At 39.7% G+C, this 17,617-nt stretch overlaps 1 protein-coding gene across 5 annotated transcripts in view; it reads left to right on the top strand.

The window, feature by feature from the left end:
- RAPH1 (Ras association (RalGDS/AF-6) and pleckstrin homology domains 1) overlaps window positions 1–17,617 on the top strand; it is a 109,064-nt gene that overhangs the window by 55,501 nt on the left and 35,946 nt on the right. For 4 of the 5 annotated variants that reach the window (XM_068947997.1, XM_068947993.1, XM_068947995.1 and 1 more), the window contains exons 4-5: window positions 217–734; window positions 17,344–17,418. In XM_068947997.1, the coding sequence (XP_068804098.1) occupies window positions 217–734; window positions 17,344–17,418 (593 nt within the window). The remainder of the gene's footprint in view (window positions 1–216; window positions 735–17,343; window positions 17,419–17,617) is intronic. The other variant, XM_068947998.1, reaches the window with a different exon arrangement.

Here is a 17,617-nt window from a genome sequence, read left to right as displayed (position 1 = left end):
ACCTAAATGTTTTTTTAAATTGCTCTTAGACAGGTGAAGAATAGTAGTGCAGATATTGTTTAGCAGCGAGCAGGGATTTTGCAATATAGATGGAAAAGGAAGATACAGCTTCTTCTCTTTCCCCTACCCCAACTGTTAAACTTGTTAACCCAAATTGAAGAGTGGTGCAGAGAAATGAAGTAACCGGAGCGTACTGATAACTCTTGTTCATTGCAGAAGCCCTGAATCAGGGGGAGACTGTGGATCTAGATGCCCTCATGGCTGATCTCTGTTCCATAGAGCAGGAGCTCAGCAACATTGGGTCTCATTCAGCAAACAGTGCTGCAGTGAAACGCCTACCCACAGAAACCAAAGCTCAGAAACCACCTGCTAGTCGACCTTCTGCTAAGCATGGCAGCATGAAAGGATTATCCTCTTCATCTGGTAAGGTGAATAAACCATCGCATGCCAACGTTTCTTTGGATGACATCACTGCACAGTTAGAGAAGGCCTCCTTGAGCATGGATGAGGCAGCCCAACAGTCTGTCACAGAAGATGCTAAACCTGTAGTTACTGCTCAGCACAGGAGGACAGCATCCGCTGGCACAGTGAGCGATGCTGAAGTGCGCTCCATCAGTAACTCCTCCCGTTCCAGCATAACCTCCGCAGCTTCCAGCATGGACTCCTTGGATATCGATAAGGTGACAAGACCTCAGGAATTGGACTTGACATCACAGGGGCAACCAATCACTGAGGTAAAGTGTTGTTAATTCAAGAAAGCTTTTGTTTTCTTTAAACTTTATTTTTACATCTCTCAAATCCTGACATTCCTAGCTAAATATCTTCAATATGGTGGGCGGATTAAAAATCAGGGCTACAGGGGCTGTGGCTACTTCTTTCTCTGTTTTATCCTCCTTACTGGTAAGGAATCTTTCTAAAATTGCATGTACCTTTTTTTAAAAGGCTTTGCCCATCTTTTCTTCCTCCTTAGCCATTCTTGGATATTACTGCTTTATCCTTAATGTCTTTATTCTAAGTAAAGACGTTGTATAGTGTGTATAATTTAAATCCAAGGAGCATACAGCTGGGGGGCGGGGGGAGAAAGTGTAGTTGAATGACAAGATTACATTCCTGTTACAATACACTTAAATGGCTACATATGTTTCAGGTATTGTAAGTGCTGCTTACTGCAGCTTAATACTGCTGCTACTTAATAATTCTGGGTTAATGTTTGCTAAGGAGAACTCTTCAAGTCACAACACAGAAAAACAATTGAGCCATGACATGGCGACGGCAAATGTGCATTTGGGATTTTGGTGCCTCTGTAGGTGTGATCACTTGACTGCTGTTTAATTATCAGAGGTGAAATATATCAGTAAAAACATAGCCTGTTAAGTTTCCAGCTCTTTCAGAATTCCTATGTGAGCGAATGGGGAAATGATCCAGTGAATTTGAAAGATTTACACTAGAAGGCATACTGGAGAAATGCTCTCTGAAACAGAAACTTGACCTATTGGTCAAAAGTCAGCTATACTAACGTGCATGCTCTCTTTCAGTTTTCTCTCCCCCAAAGGGAAAACTGGAACAAGTTGAGCTTATTCTGGTCAATAATTAACTCTGATTTGAATGAGCTGTGCTGAAAATGTGCCTCCATCCGTCCTCAGTAAAAGTAGGTTTATCTGATGTAAAGATTGAATGATGTAGGCCTGTCGGTCAACTCATCAAGGTCACACTTAGGTTTAAATCTTGTTTTTGAAATGGTGAGAATGAATGAGTGACAGTTCAGGTCCTTTATTTTGTGGAAAGCTAAAATACAAACCTTTGCATTATTGTTGTAAGCTATAGAGCTATATAGCTGTTCTATCGCAGTCTTACTGATTATATTATTGTTCATTTATCATTCATTTTCTTTCTGTGGTATGGTGAGGCCTATCTTAGTCTTCTGGGTCTCTTACGCATGCTGATACCTCTTTTTATGGATAAGGTCAGACTATTATGTGTTTTAGCCTGTCCTCAGGTTTAAAAGGCGACTTGCTGGAATTAGTCTCTTCTGAAATTTGGGCTTTGGTATTCACTTTTTTAAATTGCAAGATATTTTCTGCAGTTGACTTTGCAGGTCTCAGATCTTAGCCTCTCTGACTTCAATAATGATAGACATCACTAAGATTGCCCTTGTCTCCAGATTTTTCAGTTCTTTCTATGGCATGAGTATCGGAATCAGCAGACCATCTGCTCCCTTTTGGTAACTTGATGTTGATGAATCAACAGGCAGAGGTCTAGAAGTGGCTTTGTCTTTGTGAGAAGCTGATGCATATTGGTGCACGTGCATCTCAGTTGCATGGAGCCATTGACTGTGAGGCAGAGAACCCCCAAAGCTGTTAAAGAGAGGCCAGAGCTGACCTTACAAACCGAGTGTGTGCTTCTCATAAGAATGTGGCTATTGTTTCTCTGCCCAGATAAGTTGATAAGAATGGTCCCTTTGAAGGAGGTAACAAGAATGTGTTGGTAATTTGAGAGTCAAAATCCTGCTCTTCTCTTAAAAGCAGAATCCTCTACAATCATTTACAGTGGTGCTTTGTTTTACTGTCCTTTGTTTGGCCTTTCTAATTTCAGTAGCCTGAGGAAAGTGTCCAACTCAGAAATCTTCCCCAAATTTGCAGAACTGGTATTTAACTACTCAGCATTACATCTGTTACCTCATGGGACTCTTTACTATGAAGCAAAAGGTTTTTTTGTTTGTTTGTTTTGTTCTTTTTCCCTATCACCACTGATGAAAACTAAATGTGTTGAAAAATCACATTTGTTTTGAGTTGGTGACAGATTCTGTGGTTGTTTGGTTGTTTGTTTAATCAAAGTCACCTTGCAAATGAGCAGAAACAATAGATTCTTTAGGAGAGTCAGTGGGCACTAACAAAGGAATTTTTTCCCCTTTTTTAGGTCTTTTAGTTCCTGAGACCTATTGTTTAGGTTTCTGTTAATCTTCCTGACTAGGATGTGAATCAAAACACATTTCCCCAACAGGGCTGAATTCTGTTCCCAGACCCACACAGTTAACTCATTTGTGCTGTTCCTGGTGGAGGAATTAGTAGGAAGAGGAGGAGGTAGACTTTGAAAACCTAGCCCCCATGTAGGGGGAAAAAAACCCACAACACAGGTGCAATTGTTTTACGCAGATATTGAGAGAGAAGCTGCTACTAGGTGGCTTTAGCAGATCTGTATTGAGATGTGTTCTTCTTGCAGAGTGCTCTAAGATAGCTCTTTTCTCTTTGCCCCATCTTCCTTGTGACTGTACTCGAGGCTGCTGACCTTTAAAGTCTTTCTTTGCCACTATGGCTCTTACCAAAAGGTTCATTGACTTGGCAGCTCTGTCCTTTTCACCCAACCTCTTTGCCCTCTCCAGCAGAGCAGTGATTTTAAAAGATGTCTTTTCTGACTCAACTTAGTTCTATTGGAATCGCAAGAGGAAGAGAAGAATGTTGAATAAAACTGATCACTATTTTTATAGAAAATGCTGGTCTAGAAAAGGAAATTAAGCTTTGCTTGATTAACTTAAGTGTTCTTTTACAGCATTTCCCTACATTAGATAGAACAGCCATGCCTTGGCATGTTGAAAGTATATGTAGTCTGGTATTGCTTATGACAGATGCTAATGACAGATGTTATGGAAAGAAACTGCAATTCCACAGGCCCCAAAAAGGGGGGGGGGGTGCCTTCCCTTTCTTCTCTCCCTTCCTCCCATAAAGCTCTTAGCTATGATCTTATTACCTCTGTTGTTCCAGCTTTGGTGCTCGTTGATACTCACTTAACGCACCAAAACTTTGCAGTTTTATTTTGGGGCTTGCATTTGTTGAGTTGCGTAGGCTCACCGGGGGAGTCTGCAGGCTGGAACCAGGTTATGATACGTAGTAGAAATACGTGGTCAGGAGCTGGAGTCTTGACAGGGAGAGCAGGGTCATGCCCATTAGTGCCAGTGCATTATTCAAATCTTTTTGCCCAAGCAATTGGACAGGTACCTTAGGGTCTTTTTCCGTTTATTTCTCCTAATAGTCTACACTGTAGGAACTCCCTAGAGTGGAGGATGCATTCACATCATGCTATATAATACTTGTTTGAACAGTATTCATCCTTAAAACAATAGGTAGCTTGTCAGCATTTGCACTTTTAGTTGTATAATGAGTCGTATATGCGTTAAATCTTAGTTTCTGCATGTCAGATGCTCTACCTGACTGTAGAACTGAATGAGTGAAGAAGTAGGGTGAGTAATGGAAGGGGAAGTGATGACCGTATGACTAACTTGTCCCATCCTCCCGCCCCTGCTGTCTTTTTCCTCCTTCCTTCTGTCCCTCCACCACCAAGAAATTGTTTCCGTATTTTTCGGCGAGCTGTGTCTAGGGCAACAAGAGAAGAAAACAGTGGGAACAGAATAGAGAACTGTGTCAGTCATGCTCATGCAGTTCTGTCTGATCGGTGAAAAAGGGTCTGTTCATGGACAGTCATTGTTACTGTCCTGCATATACTCAATGAAGAGGTTGCAGATAAAATCAAAGTATGCCTTCTGGTCTGGCACAATAGAGCATTCCCCCCAACATGACAGAGCTCTTTATGTATGTAACCCAGTTTGCACAGCGGACAGATTCTGACTTACATATGAAGATGATACATAGTTTAGCAGTTGGTAATGCTACGTGCTTGTTGTTTTGTTTTTTGTTTGCTAGCTTTTTACTTACTCAGTGGTGGTTTTATACATGAGGTATTAGAAGTGAAAATCATGACAGAGGGACTTGCCAGTGCATTAAGAACTGCAAATTCTTGGCATCCCTTGACAGAGAAAATGGCAATGTAGAATCCGCTTTTAACATTTCTTTCAGGAAAAGAAGGGAGCCTTGGGGGCATGACAGTCATGGTTGTGATGTAAGCCGAGTTTACACAGACAAATTTAGGTTGGCCTATAACTGCTGTGGGATAAAGTGGAAAATCTGAAATGGGCCTAAGTGAAGACAAAGTTTGTGTCCAACAGCAGCCTTTGCTTCATTCACTTATGGATATTTTGTCAGTAAAATAGCGTTTGCTACGTAGAGGTGTGAGATAGAAGCTGTTCTACCCATAACAGGTTATTTTAGGTCTTGTTTTATGTGTGATTACATCTGTGATAACGTATGAATGTTATATTGTATGCAAATACTGTTTGTTTGCAGAGAAATCAGCCTTTAATGTACACTGTCTTTGGTAGGCGACAGCATCTTAATAGAGTTGGATTGCTGAGTCTCGCTTATTTGTAGATGATTTAAAGAACAGTTGTGGTCTATTTTAGTTCTTGGAGGAATAGGGCGTTATTGGCTCTTGTATTTGGGAGCTGAGGTTTGAGTGGTTTTCCTTATGTCCCATGTTGCATGTAACCACAAGTAGATGCTGAGGATGTTAGTCTGACGTGTGAGAGTAGTCACAGATATGCAACAAACGAGGCATGAAAGTTAGATTCTGAAATTTTAAATAAATGTTCTTTTCTGCCAGTTTTATTATGTCATTAGCTTTTTTACACTAAAAAAAAAAAGGTATATTCTGGAGTGCTTTTAGTTATCCTTTTCCTAAGCTGCAAATGTCAATGGAAAGACTTGATTTGAAACACAATTAAACCATCTCTTCCTCTTTCTTTTTCCAATTATTAGTCACAAAGTGTTTTTTTTTTTAGTAAGTCAAGTCAGTCAGTAAAGGAAAATTGTGCACATCTATCATGTTGAAACATTACTTTGGCTTCCAGTTTTGTTGGCCTAAGAAGTGTGAGCCGTCCAGTTTTCAAACGCTCTTAAAATAAATGTGAAATGACTCTCTGCTTGCCAGGCTTTTGGAGGCTTTCAAAATATCCTCTGAGATAAACATACCAGTTTATGAAGTTGAAACAGTGTTTATATATTCCAGTATTCAAATGCACTTAGCTGTTCATCATGACATTTCTGCATGACAATAAAGCAGTTTTCTTCATATGATGCACTAGAACCCAAAGATCTCTAATAGACTCTTCCCTATGTCCCTAAATTTAGTATCTAAACTTTTTTTAAAACTTGCACTCATGGAACGTGCGAAGAAAACGATGGGGGGGGGGTGTCTTCTTTTTTAAAGAGCTTTGGAATCCAAATGAAGGCTGGAAATAGAAAGGAGACATTTTCAAAGTTTAAATTACTGTATATGCATGGCATGGGTAAGTTTTGAAAACTGGGGTATCACAAGTTAAAATAAATGAAATAGCAATGAGAACCTAAACGTTGTCTGTATATTGCTAGATCTCAATTCTCTGATCAATATCTCCAACTTGCATCATAGCCATGAATTTAAAATTTGCCTTGCAACTTTTTCAGATATGAAGCCTCTAAAATATTTAAGTGTAGTAGTGAGCAGCTGAGTTGCTTAAAACATGTAAAAATGTACTTATCTTTTGAGATTGCCTGTCAAATTTGCCTGATACTGATGAATAAGCTTGAAAGTTACTGGAAGGAACAGGAAAAAGGACAGTATGGTGCATGTCTTATTTGTCACAACTGGCTGGCAAAGCTGGTTATCGACACAAAAGTTACAGTTATGGTGTATTTTGTTACCATGAAGTATGAACACAGCAAGCATTGTTTATGCCTAACTGTCGATCTCAGACTACTCTGTGATGTTGGTGTCTTTTGAGGAATACCCACTGAGTTACTCAAATCTCAGCTACCCAAGACCCATTGATCTGCATGTAGAACTGCTTCTTCAGAAACTTTCCCAGTAGGCCCTTGCACATGGCAATAGTGAGATGGCAGTGCTGTTAATGATAGAAGCTGTCTGCAGTCCAGGGACCTTTCTGATCCTTTTGGCTTCCCCTCCTCCCCCTTTATGAGCACTGAGTAGAGAAATCGCTATCGCGGGCTTCCCTCAGTTGTAGGAAGCGGTTTGAATTGGGTGCTAACCAACCGGTTCTTAAGATAAATCCCAGTGCTTCCATGCAGGTGCCACAGCGCTGTAGAAAGAGGCTTGTGTTTATGAGCAGGATTTTATCTCATACTACCTTTACGGAGAAAAAATTATACCATTGGTACAGACAAGCTAAGAAAATAGTTAATCAGATACACCAGTCCACTTGAAACCAAGATAAATTCCTTTACTTTTTGCAATATCTAATTTGATTAAGAAAGAGAAATAGTACCTCTGTGCAAAATTAGCAACAGATTACTTGTTTGTCCTTACCTCAGGTTGCCAAAAATCAAATTTGGAACAGATGACAAAAATGAAGAATATAGCAGCAATCAGTGAGGCATTAATCTCTAACAGGAGAGAGGAATTTTTGCAGTTTTCTTCAATTGAATGTTCTGCTGAACTTACAGGATGAAAGCTAGGATTTGCCGGGTTTGTAAAGGAGTTTGTAAAGGATCCCAAAAAAGGAGACTATATTCTGTAGAAACAACTGAGAATTTGATCTGTTTATTTTTGCCTTCTAGCTGTGTCAGTGTTGCACGTGCTGGTTAGCATTTAGCCTGTAATAGTGTACTAAGGATTGTCTTTGAATGCAAAGAAAAATCTTAATTTTTGATTAACCAAGTTTACAGCCTTGGTTATAGTTTCCTGTGTTGGACGTTTACTAGTCATATGTTTTTAAAAGTTCTAGATTTTAGACCAGCCACATCAGCAGTTTGCTTTATTGATGCAGTAGCCCCCCCCCCCTTCTATGTGGCCTGTCTGCTTTTGGCATAAAGGGTGGAGTTGTAGCTCTGATAACTCTTCTGTTGTGTGTACCTATTTTCTTCTAATAACTGAACTTTGGATGGTTTGGTATCAACAGTAATTTTTCAGGGATGCTTTGTAGTTTAGAATTCAATGGATAGGTAAGATTCGTAAATGTTATTAATACGCTTACTGCTTAGTGTAAAATACAGCAGGTTCAGACAAAAGCAATTAAAGTTGCATGTATTTTTCTTCCTTATGTTTCTTAACTGCTTTGATGTCTTTTTTTTTTTTGGGGGGGGGGGGGGGGGGATGGGGTGGGGACTGAAAGTAGAGCCGTCCACGATATGAAGTGTCTGATGTTCCTTCTGTAACTAATGCAGTTCCTGATCAATGAGTCTTAACTAAAGTTTGGGGGAGAGGGGGGAGGCTGCCTTCCTTCTTTCTGTCTTCCCCTTAATTAATATACTTCTGGTTCTTTTTGGATGGGTCAGATGACTGTTTGCCATGAAATTGTATGCCACCTTTTTTTTTTTTTTCTTCCACTACCTTTGTTCTTTTAGGAAAATTCCACTGCTCAAAACCACCTTGCCACAAACAAACTTCAGTTGGGATTTCATGTTTGGTTTAAGCTGACTGAGGTCCATGCTGCTACTGAACTGGGCAGTCTTGCACTATCTTGTGTTGGCGCTCGTGTTTGTGCAGCTGCCTAGTGATTCGGATCTGCCTGAAAAATAATCCTCCTTCTAGATTAGTTAATCACTGCTCTGATGGACCACACAGTCACAATCACTGTTGTCCACAGAAGAGAGCTACGAGAGAGTACTTGGTTGGGAGGAGGTCAGGACTGCCTCTTTCTTGTGGGCAGCTCAGTCTTAAAATTTCTTTAAACCAGTAGTGAAACTAAGCTTCAAATGAAATATTTCCTAGCTTTTGCAAGTTTTTCTGCCCTGCTGTGTCCCAAGAAGCTTGTATTTGGCAGGGAACCATCAAGACCTAACTGTCTGCTTTTTCTCTTGACCTGGGAAGTACGTGGACTACTAGATAGTACATCTGGTGCACGTGGTGCCGCAGTTTCGTAATTCAGAATGTCCGTAGACGTGTTTCTTAAATTGCGGCAAATTTCAATAGGTTTAGAGTATAATTGCTAGAACAGGCATGAAGTTACAAGAATCCCTGGTAGTTATGAAATACTTATTATAAATTAAACTTTTTTTTTCTTTTTTGAATCTTGACTGTTTAAAAAATAAGTTGCAAAGTTGAACCCTCAGAGTTACGAAATTCCAGAACTGAAGTTGCCTGCAGTGAAATGGAGTTGCATGGCTTCCAGGAGGAGGGTTGGCCACTTGGGAGCCTGGAGTGATAGCTTTGGATTCTCGCTTCCAGTGTCTGGCTCCAATATGCTCTGCAACTGCCAGGCGTTGCAATTGCAAGGACGCTGCTGTACTCTCCCACGGCAGGCCCAAGCGTTCTCAAACTTGGCTGAAGTTTTGTACAAGGATGATCGCGTGCAGCCCAGTTGAAGGGCTGGGCAGTGCCCTGTGAAGGGGTGTAGCCTAGAAATTTGTAGTTGCAGTGCTCCAGACTTCAGTGAGACTATATGGACTACCATTTCGATTCTAAAGGCTCGTACGTGGACAAATTTGGGTAGCTGCTCATAGGACTAGCACAAAGCAAGTCTTTGAGGCTGCCTCTGCCAGTAATTCCTTTCGTGTTCAGACATGCAGAAGTATTAAAGTTTTTTAGAGATAGATCTATCTATCTATATCTATATCTCTCTCTATATATAAAAAAATGAGATGCACCTTCTTTTCGCCTCTTGGAAATGCTTAGTCTAACCTAAATGTCTAGTCATCATCCTATAAAAAGAACCTGTCATGGAAAACTTCTGTCTCAGAGTTTATAGCTTGGCAAAAGTTCTATAAGCAACTGAAAACACATCTTGTACGTGAAAGTGTCAGGCAGCTCTAATATCTAAAGCTGCTGCTTCAGTTTCTGACTGTCTCTCTTCCTTTTCTAAGGTTTTCATAAGCATAAACTATAACCCTTTTGCATCTCTTCATTTGTCAAACCAAAATTGAATAATTGACTTTACCAAAATTAACGTGCCTAAAATAAATACATTGCAAGGGTTTTATGACACGTTAGAAGTCTTGGGCTTTCCGCTTTTCAGTAGCGTAATGTTCAGTTTTTGATTCCTGGATGACCTAGCGCTAAGAAGCTTGTCCCTGTTATGACTGAACGCTTTGTTCTGAGCCACAGTTGTGTATCAGTTTTTTTTGTTTGCTTGTTGGTTCATTTTTTTTTGCTTAGTGAAAATTAGGGAAATACAGAAATGCTTTCTCTTTGGTTCTTTTCAAATAAATGACTGTGAAGGAGCTCAGGGATCTAAAATGCTATGACCATCTGGAAGTGAAAGTGAAATAAATCTCTCTAAGGTGCACAGTTTTCATATAGATATTTGTGATTTGTCATGAAAGTGTATTATGTTTTTTATTGGTATGGAAAAACTGAGATGGGAAGTGTATGAGATGGTGTAAAGTGGCAGTATGTTACTCTGCAGAGTTTCTTCTGCTGTAGCATTTAGAGATGTTAACTTCCAGTTCTTGGCTCAGTGAGCAAGTGGTTGCAGAAGGAGAATGTTACCTAAGCTTGTTTTCTCGCTGACTTGTTTCAAATAAGTTAGAAGGTGCCTTGTCTGAGCCTGTAGATGTTTTCCTCCAGTGCTTTCATCTGAAGTTGTGGTCTGGAATATATTTATATCCTATATTCTTCTCCCTTCCAGTAGAAGACGACTGAACCTCCTCTTATCTTTAAGTCATTGATCACTTTTCCGTAAGAAATTAGGATCAGAGACGCTGCATCTTCTTCCTGTAGCTGTATCCTTTGCTGTCATTGTCATCACCATTTCTCTCTTCCTCCTTATGAGTGATAATAAAGCCCTTTCTTCAACCCCCATCCTTTTCTCCTCTTCCCTTTTAGCAGCCTTCCCCCCCGTTTCTGACGTTTTTGCTGCACGTTTCTGTAGAGCGTTCTCTCAGTCAGTCGAAGCATCCCTCTGACTTTGCAGAAGAGGAAGCTGAACTGACTGCTGTCAGGTGCTATGACATGTATGTATGGCTTCTGCAAAACAGAAATCACATTAGAGATTTGAGTTTAATCCATTGGTATCCCAGCAGTGCAGTCAGGTAACCGTGCCTGTCATTACAGATTTTCAGTCTCCTTTCAGTGGATTCTTGCCCGTTTTCTAACCATTAATTGGGAAAGGCTACTTAAAATGCAATTTTTTTTTTTCCCTTAAACATAATTGCCTTTTGGTAGCCTGCTTCAAAGGAAGGCAGACAGTGGAATTTCTTAATTAGTTATTCATTTTGTATCATATTCTTACACGTTACAAACGAACCCATAATCTCAAAAGAATTCACAAAGAAAAATTTCGGTTCCTCGTTCCCCTCCTCTTTGTAAGTAAAGAAACTGAGAGCAGAAAAAGCTGTAGTTTGGGACAAGGTTACAAAAATATTTTTAAAACTATTTCTTTTGAAGATACTGTATTCTAAGTCTTTAAGTCAGAGTCAGTGAGTTTGAAGTACTGATGTAATCCAAAGCTGTAGTAGTGATCCTTTAAACCAGACTTTAGCAGCATATAGCTCTCTATCAGCCACTGCTGAATGTTTCTGTCTGTATTTTCTTTCTTAGGAACAGAGACAGACTTTTAAAAATGGTTTTGCAGTGTTTCTTAACTGTCATGTTAAACCGGAACTTTGTGGCACAACAGTGCCACCAGCTGGTTTAATTAGATATGTTTTTAAACCTTGTGTACACATACTCTGGCCCTCTACTTTCAGACCAGGGCAACGGGGTACCGTTCTGGCTTTTAGGCATGAGATTGAATCTTCTAGAGTTGTCCAGCCTACTTCTGGACTGAGTGATAATCAGGTGTGTAACAAGAAGTGCTCGATGTGATCACACTTAATGAGTTTTGGCAAAACTCTGCAAGCGCAGCTCGGAAAAAAAGCAGCGAGACAGTGTATAGCCTGCTACCTGTGAACTGATGGCCTGATGCAGTTGCGAGGTGGGCTATAGAGCCTGCATCCTTCAGAGGCTAACTGAGTAGCTCAGTTTATCACCTCTTTTAAAAGGATCTTTACTTTTTAAAACCCACGCATCAGTTACTGTCTAAAATTATCTAGCATATTGTAAAAAATATTTTAATATGCTAAATAATTTCTAAGTTTTGTCTGTTTGTGTTGAAACTGGCTTTCATCTTGAGGCCTCCGAACCTCAAGAATTAAGAGAACCCACTGAACCCATTATAAAGGAAATGACAAGGAGGATAGAGGAAAACGTCTTGACCTTTGGCTGCGTAGGGGATTACTTGTTACTCAGTATAGTCTGACCGCTTATATTCTGAAAATCTGAAATGTATATTCATTTTCCTGGTAGTCCATCTGTTTTATCAGGTCTAGCAAACATCTTTTGTAGTTCTGTCTCCGCTTTTGGAAGCGGTCTCAGTGGCAGTAGTTTCTCTGGTGTGCAAAGTAAAAACTACCCTTACTAAGAAAGAACTTGGCTGGCAGTTGAATGATATTTTCTCATGGAGGGGGGAACATATGCTAAACTGAGTAAAATGGTGCTTCTTCTCCCTTGTTTAACTCTCAAATACTTCTGAACAGAGGCGAAGAAGTTGCATTTGAAAATATTTATCCATGCTTACGGAGCTGGTGACAAGGATGAATATGCTTCAACGTTCTGACATAAGCACTGATTTCGTATTTCAGAAGAGTTTTGTGTGGCTATATGTGGAAAAAAAACTGTGACATGCAATATTCAACAGCTGGTCCATGAACTTCTCCTGGTATGTAGGCCTGAAGATAACGGATGTTGCATTCCTGCCTTCAAAGGAAGGATACAGGAAATCTTTGAAGTCCAGAAAGTAATTTGCAACAAGACTATTCCATGTTTTTATAAACATCCAGGCTAGCTGCCTTTACTGAGTGAATTACATATGAAAAGTATTTAAAATGTCTCTTCTGACATCATCGAGGACTTCAAAACGTTGATGTTAATTTTACTCAGACCTATTTTTCTATGTTGTGGTTATCCATACTAGCTTAAGCTTGTTGTGGAGATAGTTGTGTGCTTATTTATATGCTTTTTTTTATTGCTTGTTCTGATATTTTGATCTTCATACCTCATTTTTATTATAAGTATTTTCAGTTATCTTGGATTTTGATGCACAGCTGTCTTGTCATCTCTTGACAAAGGTATGAATTTTGTTTTATAGAACTTGTGATCAGCAAATATTGTCATTGTACTTTCAGTCTTTTTTATAGATTTTTTTAATAGACAGCAACTTTTTCTGCCAAGAGACCTTACCACAGTTCCCCATATATATATTCACATATATATTACAAACACACACACACACACACACACACACATATATACACACACGCATATTTTTTAGTTTTACTTGATCAGTGATGTTTTTGTAAAACTAAATTTCTTTTATTAACAGAGAATTTTTATAGGGCCCTTTTTAGTAGAAGATTTTAATATGTGCTAATGTTTAATTTTTAAGTCATTTTTTAGTTTCATTTTATTTTATTGGTACATATAATGTGAATAACTTCTCTGGGAAGCTTTTTCATTTGCACTGTTTGTAGGATTTAAGGGTCATATTTTGCACAAGAGTTTACAAAAGGTATTGAAGCAACTGACATCTAGCTTTTATTCAGAAGGCTATCCTGTTCACCAAAAATACAGCTTTTAAACTTTCTCCTGGGCGTAAATACTTACGGCTAGCTTTGGGCCATGTGCAGATTGTACACGTTTTTGCTCTGCACCCTTGGTGGAGTGCTGGCCTAGAAACACATGATCTTTCAAAGCCTTTGGTAAATTAGGCATAAAGTTTTTGAATCTGCATTGTTCACATTATTGGAATAAGCCTCACTTTTGAGTAGTTTAGTGAAAGAAGCAACTAAATAAGATCTTCCAGCGCTGTTGCAGCGTAGCTCTTGTTTAGCTTCATGCTTAGCGAAAAGAACTGGGCGTTTCAGCAGTCCCGAAACTTCTGTCAAATTTCGTTTGATAATTTCATCCAGCTTGAAACTCCTTTGACCTTTGGGCTTTTATGCCCCACTGGCGAGCTGTGCTACCAAGTACTGTATTTGTGGGGAAGGGACACTACTTTGTGTAATTAATAATTGCTTTTATATCCTGAAGTAGTCTTGTAGATTTAGCTGTGACTGACTTTTATGTATTTCCATTTAAAACTGAATATATTCTGAGGTGTTTGTCGTCTTATAGCTCAGCTGAGCACAGGGGCACGTGAAGGCGTTGCAGTAGAACGTTCTCTGACAGAACTTCGGAGCTGCTGTTTTTAAGGCAGACTTCTGCTAAAGCTCTCCCTTTTCTGGAGTCCCAATGTGTGATTGATTGCCTGTGGGTAGCATGACAGGCAGCAGGTGACCCGCATGTCGGCGCAGAGCCTGCAGCATAGGGACCGGTGGGCCTTCGAGGGTTTATAGCGTCAGAGCTTTGACTTATGTTTGAACTCCAGAAGTAGAGAGCAAGTGTGGGCCATCCAGATCCTCTGTCTGGTCCGGTGTGGCTGTATCTTAAGGAAAAAAAAACAGGATATTGAAGTTTCCCTGAACAACGGATTATTCCTTGAAGACTGTATTACAGTGGAATATCTGTTCACCTCAAAGCTTAATATTTGACCTGAAGTCTTACCTCTGAAATAGATTAAATGCTTTAGAATTTTGGCTCATGGAAGAGAAACGCATTGTTGCTCCAACATGAAACATTTTTTAAGAAGAAAAAGGAAAATTTTTAGTCTAATTATTGGATGCACTGTTTTTTTGTTTTTTAATTTCCCCAACGTTTTGTGCGGGTCAAATATTTGAAAAATGTAATGTGCGCGTAGTTGTTTAGTGAAGCTATAATTCCTCAGAACTCGGGCTTTCCGGTTGCTTGACTGCTTCCGTGCATTCTAACTTTTGGGTACGTGCCCTACTGCAGAACTTGATACGCAGCAGTAAGGAGCCATGCTCGGAAGGTGAGAGGCAAAGAACCATTGCCTTTTTGTTTTGAGACGTGTGTCTCCAGCTCAAGCTAACGTGGGTAGTTTGTCATCACGCTGTTACATCAGATTTTACTGGCCAATGCCTATTCCAATGAAGTACCATTACTCTTGATTTCCAAAATAAACTTTCCTCTGGATATCTGTTTTAATATTTTGCTTTGCTAACACTGGAAAGCAGTTAGCTGCAGTTAGTCCCTAGCAGTTATTATTTTGTAAAATATATGGCATTCCCCTTTCTGGATGGAGCAGAAATTCCGTACTGGAAAACAGTTCAGTATTTGTGTTAGATGCGAGACAGCAACAGCCAGAATGACCGATGATGGGAAGAAGGTTAAATAATCTGCTTTGAGCTGCTCTATCAGAAAAGTACTTTCCAGACAATCATATTCCCTTTAATGAGGAACTCAGTATCACCTCTTCATCTTGACACCGTTAACTGCGAGGTGAAGGAGAGGAGGTTAAACCCTACGGGAAAGGCTAGACATGCACCTTGTAATAATCTCTTTAGCCCTGATGCTCCATCCCCCAAGAAAGAGTGATTCATCTTAATTGGAGTTCATAGTGTCTGACAAGAGCTCTATCAAGGAGCTCTTTAAAACAAATTCCTTGAACTGCTCTGTAGACTTTTATCTGTATTTTTGAACTTTGGATTGAGCTGACCAATTTATTCCGCAGGTTGTGTAGTAATGTGTTGTAATGAGGCAGTCCAAGACTTTGTGTGAAGTTAAAGTTCCTGGGTAGGAAAGGATGCTCTTCAGGTGTAAAGATGGACCTTGTAGAAACCTCAAAAGAGGATTGGTCTGACTCTTGCCCACAAGTTAGGCAACAGTGTTAGTGTCACTTCAGACTTGCTCAGGCTGAGTAAATGAGCTGTTCTTTAAATGACAGCCTTGCTTAGGCATCATTGAGACTGCTGGAAATCCTCTGTATGTAAAAATAGCAGAATGCATTAATTGATCTGTCCCAAATGCTTAGGATTATATGTGTCAGGAAACCCATTCTGAGACTTAGGAAAAAATTCAGAGTAAAATGCGTTTGAGGCTTTTTAACCATACCAGGTCTTGCATCACAAAGTGCTCATCTGTGTGTGTGTTTCAGGGGTGAACAATTTACATGTCACTAGGCAGCACTGCTGTGCTTCTGAAACATCGGCCGTAGACGCAGACGGATATTACTATGCTGGTAGAAAAATCTTCATTTGGTCTGTAGCATGCACTGAGTCTGTATTAGTGGCTAAGTGGCAACTGGAGCTGGGCTGGAGCCTAGGCTTAACTTGAGACGTATGGTAGAGTCTTTTCTGAGCTGTAACTTAAGTGTGCTAAAGCACATGGCAGTTGCATCAAAGAAATTGCCTGTGCCAGAGCTGTATGCACCAAGCTATTTGATATTGGCTTGCATAAAGTTGTGGTCTTTTTGGCATTTTCTCGGGAGGCTGTTTCTTATTGTGGCTCCGAAGAGGAGATGGAGATTCTGTTCTACATCCGTTTTCTAATTATTAAACAAGAGTGTAGCAGGCTGCTCAGTTGTCATGCCTTGTGCTGTGCGGTGAAAAGCCAGTAAACGCAGAAATAATGGCTGAGACAGGTTTAGCCACACGGGCAAATTTTGTAGTACACTGATGATACACAGGGGGTACTCTGTGTTCTTGTCAAGTACCACAGTATTAGTCTAATTTCCTTAGCAGACCTGTGTTTATGCAGTTCTGCAAACTGCTTTGGGCTGATGGTTTTATTGTTCTTCTGTAGCAGGTGGTACAGATGATGATCACTGTCTGTCATTAATTGATTTTTGTCTTGTGAGAAATCTTCCCTACTGTTTACTGTCCATTTTCATTCCCTTTAAGTAGGTCAAAATGCATTTACTGTTAATTTCTCTTCGAAGAGAAATTAGGTAATTTGATCCCAACTTCCTGGCTTATATAATTGGGACTCTATGAGAGAAGACAGGTGTGTCTTTTAAAAAAACAACAACAACAACAAAAATACAATAAAAAACTTTTAATCGTAAGTCAGGTTTAGGTGGTGGTTGTTGTTATGCTAACATCTTTAATTATGGAAGCAGCAGCCAGTGTCAATAGTATAAAAGCACTTCTCTGCTTCTTTGACCGTTTTTTAGTGACTTTGTTTGCACAGTAGAATAGTGTGCAAACAAATGATAATAATTAATAATAATAATTAATAGTTGCACTTTTAAAATATTGCCAGACATGGGCAGGGTTTTGAAAAGTGTCTTAAGTGTGTGTTTTCTTACTTTTATAAATCTAAGTATATTTGAAAATACATTGTCTCTTGCAGAAAAGACCCCAGTAGCAGGTAAGCAAAACTCTTTTTAATTCTATTGTGTGACCTTTATACAAGTGAAGAATAAACTCAATTCCTCTGTTAACACAGCTGCTTTTATGGTAGTGTGTTAGTCATCTCAGACACACTGCAAGCCTATTTGAGAATGTTCACGTTTGTATGGGTGGGCAAGAGTGAGGACTGAGGGTTTTTTCCTTAAGCTCTGCTTACCTTCTGTAATCGATACACTATAAAATTGCTACACTGACTTCTTTTGACTTATGTTCTTTCTCTTTCTTTCTGCACAAGCACTCCTATTTGGACAGGGAAACCTCCCTCCTTCTGAGAAACATTGCAGGAAAGCCTTCTCATTTGCTGACCAAGGTGATGCTTCTTCTTTCCACCTGCATGTGACTATTTCCATGTAGAAAGAATGCTTTTAGTCTGTGTGCTAGACTCCTCCCACCCTGCCCTTTCTGGGAACTTTTGCATTTACTTGTGTGATTTTTTTTCTTGTCCAACAAAACAAGGTGCTTTTGAAGGCTGTATTTCATTGTTTATTTCTGCAAATCCATTAAAGTTT

The sequence above is a fragment of the Struthio camelus genome, chromosome 6, assembly GCF_040807025.1.
Source record: "Struthio camelus isolate bStrCam1 chromosome 6, bStrCam1.hap1, whole genome shotgun sequence".
Lineage (NCBI taxonomy): Eukaryota > Metazoa > Chordata > Aves > Struthioniformes > Struthionidae > Struthio > Struthio camelus.
The sequence above is the reverse complement of the archived record's forward strand: the minus strand, read 5'-3'. Positions and strand labels throughout refer to the sequence as shown.